Here is a 6,568-nt window from a genome sequence, read left to right as displayed (position 1 = left end):
AATATATTCGAACGATATGCATATATAAATAGCATATATGGACATAAATAGATACATAAATTAAACACAAATATAAACTACAATCATCTAAAGGAATCGTAACATATTAGTTTGCCAAAAGAAATATCTGGTGGTCGATCAATCAGTGATTTTCCCGCTGTCCTTTGACCAACTAAATTTCGATGGCCCCAAGCTAGCGTGTACTCTGAGCCGGGTATAAGATGTCGTTTGTCATCCGCGTAAGACAACGCCACCTTATTTTTCAGTTCGACGTACATATCATGTAAATGTGAGCGAAACGAAGACATTTGGCGCAAGATAAGCGTGCCTTCCTCGTGGACAGCGCGCTTATAGTCGTCGAGACTAAGTTCGCGCTGGCTGACCGAGTCAGCAGCGCCCTTGGCCTTTTTGGTCAACTCGTTGCCGTCCACATTTACGCAATAAGCTTTCGCTCCCGTACCCAAGAATTCCCACAACGGCCGTCCTGCGTACTCGTCCTTCATTTTACCAAGAACGGACTTGTTTACAGGAATGCCGTGTTGGTTGTTCTCCGAGTAATTAGAAGTATCGAATTTGTCCAAATTTTCTTTCATATCTTCGTAGAAATTTTCGCAAAAAATTTGGACAACGAGGCTGTCGGTATCGGTGTAGAGTAAGACGGCTTTGTCGCCGTACTTAGCCTTTAGATAGCCGTAAAAAAAGTCGTATATGAGAGTCTTGGATATGTCCAAAATGCAAAATCCGGCGTAAATAGGCTTATCATATACGACTTTAGTCCTTTCCATCTGGAGAGCTACTAGATTTTCGCTAAATATGGCGACATTTTTAAAATTAGGTCTCGCGATTAACGCTTCTGCCCCCAACCTTTTCCCAATATTTTCCCAATGGGAAACGAGCCGCACGTCCACCCTTTTGTCCACATTTTCCATCGTTTTTCCAAACACAGCGTTATTCATAAGTTTGAAAAAATCTTTTTCAAACTTATTTTTAGCTGTATTACGCATCGCCGTATTCAAGTCTATGTATTGTTTTAGCCAGGGAGATTGATCGAAAACAAGAACGCGATGGATGCGAACAAGCTTTAAACCGTTGCTTAAAGCCTGTTGCAGATTCCTATAATGCAATACATAATTACGTTTATTGTTTAAATTTGGAATAAGTTTTCTCATTTTGGTTTTCGCGATTGGCGAAACGATGGATTCCGGGCAAAAAGGCAGTTCGTTGTGTGCGTCATGCAGCACTTCCGGATAGTCCAAATCTACTTCGAAAATATAGCCCCTAGGTGAATCGTTGGGGATACGCGTAATATCTAAATTTTGAATTTTGCCCTCCTCCAACCACTCGAAGTTTCCCGTTGGGAGGTATTGTGACATGGCCGCCCCGTATAAATTGGTAGCGTCCAAGTACATGACGTAAGAAATAGGTTTGGAAGGGTCGTAATGAGGTAAAAATTTATTATTAGCCGCGGCCTTTCTCACACTACACTGACTGACTCCTCCGCGGATACCGTGCTTCAAGAAGTGTATCATGTCCACGTCGGTCAACAGGTCCAGTTCGACCTTTGTCGCCTTCAGGGCGCTCGTCCATGATAGACCCGGTGTCGTATAAAACTGACTCGGGTCCAGACCGTACGTTTTCAGACACACCTCTCTGAAGTTTTCAAAAATATCGGCTAAAAGTAAAACGTCGGATTTTAAATAAATATCTGAATATTCGCCTAAAGTTTTACATTTGAACAAATTCCACACAGTCCAGGCACGCTTGTAATCCTCCCTGGTTATGTTGCTCTTTCGCATGGAGTCATAAAAGTCCTCGTGCGATGGCAGTTTGGTTTCGTCTAATTTTGAAAAAGAATCTAGATACGTATATGGAAAAACGCCCTTCTGTCGAATAAGTTGAAATTATTGTTCATTTTTAAAAAATTTTTTGACTTCCCGACACTGACTATCGTTCAAATTTCGACTCAATCTGTCCAAACTGGATGCCATAAATCGAAATGAATCTAAAAATCGGAGTTTTAAAAATACCCTTTTCCCTTTGCCTCCTTTCTCCGACTCAATGTTATCGACTAGGACATGTTTCGTAAAGGAAATGTAACGTTCCTTGTTTTGGGCGATGACATCGATCTTTTCCCCTTCTTCAGCCATAACTTTTACAAATAAATGACTGTCGAAACCTAAATGGTGAAAAAAGACAGGGATGTGCCGCGGAACTTTGAAATTCAAGTTGCAAGTGAAGTGAGCCGCACCTCGAAATTCGCCCGTCATATGACAATGATCCCTTACTTTTTCGTCCTCTGCATTAAATGGCTTCTCGCAAATGTGACAAGCCACAGCGTTTCGAAAGCCGGTCTCTTGTTCAAACGATAGAGTGGTCATGGGCACGGAAGTTTTCATGAACTTGTTGTAGAGCGCTTTGCAGTCGCTCTCCAACCATTCAATGAAAATTTTGTGTGCGCCCCGACCTCTGTACTGTTTAAAAGTAGACTGGGAATCGTCAAAGTCACATTTGACATAGTAGGCGAAAGAGTAAGGCTCGTGAATATGAGTTTTGACGGTAAACGATTTGTCGGGATTAGGTTCGCCTTCCACCTGTAAAGGAGTCATGACTGTTTCAAAGTCCGCGTACACAACAAAAGGAACTTTTAATTTCTTTTCAAATTCTTCAAATTTCAGCTTATTCGCGGGAACATCTTTACCGTATTTATCCTTGCGCAATTCGGTGGTCGGAAGTTTGATGGAAATGTGAGTGCAGTCGTGTTCTTTATGACGCTTTAGTTTTTCTTCGTTATAAAAATAAACCAAACACCCATCGCATAAAAACTTTGTAGAGGACCTTTTAGTTAATTGTTTTGAAACCAACCGAGACATACTTCTTATTAAACAATAATGATTTTCTCCATAGTCATTACTAATTAATAATAGGTTTACATGTCTCTCTTTACGAGATTCAGTAAAATGCAAAGGACCAACGACCTCAACATCATTACGGACTTTGTTATAGACTCTCTCGAGGCCATAGACATTGACCGAAATTTCATTAAGTCGTTCAAAAGTGGATATGTCCTTAAGTTTAACGGGAAAATCGATACCTGTAAAATCCAGCTCGTTCTGAAATTCTACATAGTTACTGACCCTGTTAGCGTTATTTGTCCAGTGAATTGGGTGAAGAGCAGCCAAGATCGACCACATAAAGCATTTTTCGTCCGTATTTTGCAAGTTCAAAACAGCTTTTTTGGCTTCGATTTCCTTGGGCAGGCTAACATAGGACGACGCCCTTAGGGGATTGTACTTGTTAATCCCTATTTCTAAATGGAGAAGTTCCTCCAACGCCCAGCCTGTAAAAAAGAGAAAGAAATTAGTTCGGAAATATACATTTTTATGAATCATACCGCTGTCCCTTTCCTGAAACTCGGACGCTTTGGTAGCCAAGATGTCGACGAACTGGACGTATAGCTCCTCCAGATCGGTGTTTCCGCTCACCAGCCGATATTTGGTATTGAAGGACTTGACCTCCTCTTGTTCCTTCGTCTGTAAGAGGAAGTTTCCGAATAGCTCCATACCGACTTTTACGTTGCCGTAGCGCCGGACGTTCGACTCTACCAACGTAAGGATTTTGGACCTAAGGTGGTCCAAGAAGCCCTTAACGTCGGTAGGGTTAATGGTGGACGCCAGACGGTATGTAACTATGCGGTTACGGAAGGAGGTCTGTATCATTTCTACTCCTGGCTCCTGCACCACGCTGCATTTTTGGCGGTGAGCCAAAGTACGCAAGTGTCCTTGCCATCTCATTGCAGGATGGTCAAGTTACACTGCGTACAATGGCGCGTGGATGATGGTGATGATGATGATGTCGAAGCTATAAAATACAATATGAGAATTGTTTGGGATATAAAATCAAAAATCCTTACCTTCCGGTAGGTCAAGTCTCGGGCGCTTGGGTTCGTCTGCAGCAATAGGGGCGGCGGCGGGTCTTTTCGCCTTGGGAACCTCATGCTTCTCGCGTTTATGGCGTCGGAGAGCCCCCTCGGATTTGTATATCCCGCCGCAAACGTCACAAATTTGTACTGCTGCGCGACAGTCCCCGTGCCTCGCCAGGTGGTCTTTACGGCTGAACGAGCGGTTGCAATATTCGCAGGTGAACATTTTTATTTGCTGCGAGGAATAGGCGTCTCACTCTCCAACTGTTCCCGATCTCTACTTGACACTTACCTTTTTTAAGTGGTGAAACACAAACAAAAATCCAAAGAATGAAGTCTCACTATGGCGGCGGTCACTTGTTAATTAAGCCAATTTGTCTGGGGTAATGAATTTAAAATTACATTCGAGAACGTTCCTTCAGAATAATTAAGATTTGTGTTGGCGAGAATTCCGCAATATAACGCGACCCGCTGATAAAATTGGTCGTAGGCGTACCGCCGCCGTCGCGTTTGACAACTGGCTGATATCATTGCCCGCCGCGTCGTCGGTGTGCGGCAGCGGATGCATGACATCATCGCTTTGCGAAATGTTTAAACTAAACTTTGTTTTAAACGAGACTTTCATATTATACCGCTTAGGAACGGCATACGTGTTTTCCTGCGACACAAGAAATGGTTTAATCGAAACGTTTGATATTCTTACCGCATGCGTTTCCTTCGACATCGAGTTTATCGTCGCATTTCCTTCGACGCGAACAAAAACGCAAAAAAAAAAATCTCACTCCGTAATTTCATTTTGTCAGTATGTTATACTTTGCGTCACCAAAAATAATTGTTCGATCGCAATGCGAAATAAACATTCCTGTTTAAAGAAGCAAAATAGTCCATATCTGTGTCGGACCTGTAGAAACCTGTTCCGTAGAGGTTTTGGGTCTGTTTAAGGCTGTCCTAGACCTGTTCGAGAGCTGTTCCATAGATATTTTAGACCTAATTTAAATCTGACCAAAAGCGTCCTGGCTAACATTTGAAATAAAATGAAAATATTTTAACGCGATTTTATTTTTATATCAAAATACAGTTACTGAATATTTTTTCATTTTTATACAATATGTCCTGGAGCCAAATTTTGGAAATATCCGATTTTTGCTTTGTATTCTTCCACACGTAAGCGCAGTATTTGGAGATCGGCCTGAACAACTGCTATCTGAGTTTCGAGCTGCTGGATACCTTCTTCACATTGCATCAGCTGATTTTCCAAATTGTTTTTCAAATTGAACGCCTCACAAACTATCCTTTTTTCGTTGTCATCTTTGAACGCCTCGAACCATTCTCCTTGTGCTTGCGGTAGAGATTCAATTTTTATTTTCTTAACTCGTGAATTTGCAGCAGTACGCTTACGTTTTGGAATATCTGTTGGTGGACCCATCAAACCATTCTCTTGCAATAAATTTAAAAAATTATCCGGCAACACAATTTGTTCCATGTCTGTCTCGGACGCTCACAAAATCAAAAATAATAGAAGAAATTTATAGGATATTCGCGGTGTCGATCCATGAATCATGTGACTTGTCCAAGCCCAACCAGCGCACGAGAACCTTATTTCCTCGTTTGCGCAACACCTTTTCGACGAGATAGACGTCAGGGTCAACGGTTTTCTGCAATTCTTCCTGGTAAAAAGCGCCCATTACAGGCTTACCCTTCATATCGTCCAACAGATAAGTTACCGTAATGTAATCTGCACTTTTACGATTTTAAACAATTCCGTGGTCCAGTTGGGAGTATAACCTTTGCTAAACACGTGCTTGGTCTTGCTGATTCTTACAACGTCGTCCAGTTTAAGTTTAGATGGTCCTACAATTTTCAAGTGACTGTACGCTGATTTCAGCAAACTAGGCGCGTTATCTTTGTTCACTTCTTTAGGTTTCATTCCGGTGGTCCTGTGCACGCTACTGTTATATTTTTCGACAACAGAGGATAAAACATCTATCCATTTGTAGGTGCCGTTTAACGAAAAATATCTAAATAATTTTTCCTTGAGAGTACGTATAACTCTCTCGGCTACGGCAGCTTTCACGTTGCTATATGTACTGTAGTGATTTATGTCAAACCTACCCGTCATTTTTTTAAAATGGATATTATAAAACTCTTTGCCGAGATCAGTTTGCAGATTTTGCGGCCGGCGTCCTTCTTTGAGAATTTGGGTAAACGCTTTGGTAACTTCAACACCGGTTTTTGTTTTTAACGGTCGACACCACACGTATTTTGAAAAGCAATCGATCACGACTAGTATGAATTTAAAGTTTTTATTTTGTTTCGCATATCGGTCTAGCTGAGCCAAATCCGCTTGCCACAAATCATCCGGCCCTCGTATTATAGTTCTGCGACGCGCGTAATTTCTGCGTGCCGGCTTGTGCAGCTCTCGGACGAGTTGTGCTTTCTCACTGCTCATTACTTTGTCGATTGCCCGTCAATTTGAATTAAACACCATTTTAAATCATTCATTAGTTGTTGTCGCTAACTGATTTATTTGGTCCAAACTCGTATTGTATTTGTTCACCCATTGTGTATATCGGTTTTGTTGTGGCAAAAGTTTATTAAGTTGGGAATTGATATCTGCCTGATAGTTCTTTAATGTCTTCTCAAGCTCTT

At 41.6% G+C, this 6,568-nt stretch overlaps 2 protein-coding genes and 1 long non-coding RNA gene across 3 annotated transcripts; all 3 read right to left on the bottom strand.

Moving 5' to 3' along the window:
- Positions 1–399: 399 nt before the first annotated feature.
- On the bottom strand, positions 400–3,518 carry LOC132695933 (uncharacterized). Its single transcript, XM_060660490.1, has 2 exons — positions 3,392–3,518; positions 400–3,337 (listed from the first exon to the last, which is right to left on the bottom strand). The coding sequence occupies exon 2, from the start codon at positions 3,189–3,191 to the stop codon at positions 1,902–1,904; it is 1,290 nt and encodes a 429-aa protein (XP_060516473.1). The 5' UTR covers positions 3,192–3,337; positions 3,392–3,518; the 3' UTR covers positions 400–1,901.
- Positions 3,519–3,780: 262 nt separating this feature from the next.
- Positions 3,781–4,328, bottom strand: LOC132695936 (uncharacterized). The gene is made up of 3 exons (XR_009617945.1): positions 4,212–4,328; positions 3,911–4,154; positions 3,781–3,858 (listed from the first exon to the last, which is right to left on the bottom strand). It is a non-coding gene; the product is annotated as an uncharacterized LOC132695936 (long non-coding RNA).
- Positions 4,329–4,856: 528 nt separating this feature from the next.
- LOC132695940 (uncharacterized) lies at positions 4,857–5,499 on the bottom strand. Its single transcript, XM_060660497.1, has 2 exons — positions 5,318–5,499; positions 4,857–5,257 (listed from the first exon to the last, which is right to left on the bottom strand). The coding sequence occupies exons 1-2, from the start codon at positions 5,400–5,402 to the stop codon at positions 5,019–5,021; spliced, it is 324 nt and encodes a 107-aa protein (XP_060516480.1). The 5' UTR covers positions 5,403–5,499; the 3' UTR covers positions 4,857–5,018.
- Positions 5,500–6,568: the final 1,069 nt, after the last annotated feature.

The sequence above is a fragment of the Cylas formicarius genome, unplaced genomic scaffold, assembly GCF_029955315.1.
Source record: "Cylas formicarius isolate icCylForm1 unplaced genomic scaffold, icCylForm1.1 PGA_scaffold_16__1_contigs__length_5364039, whole genome shotgun sequence".
In the NCBI taxonomy this organism is placed as follows: domain Eukaryota; kingdom Metazoa; phylum Arthropoda; class Insecta; order Coleoptera; family Brentidae; genus Cylas; species Cylas formicarius.
This window is presented reverse-complemented; position numbering and strand designations above follow the sequence as displayed.

What these genes read in the sequence shown, in the direction of transcription:
- LOC132695933 (XM_060660490.1), bottom strand. Translation starts at nt 3,191, where the DNA reads ATGTGGTCGATCTTGGCTGCTCTTCACCCAATTCACTGGACAAATAAC.
- LOC132695940 (XM_060660497.1), bottom strand. Translation starts at nt 5,402, where the DNA reads ATGGAACAAATTGTGTTGCCGGATAATTTTTTAAATTTATTGCAAGAG. An exon ending in ACCAACAGATATTCCAAAAC is followed by an intron (nt 5,258 to 5,317) that starts GTAAGCGTACTG and finishes CTCTACCGCAAG; the next exon opens with CACAAGGAGAATGGTTCGAG.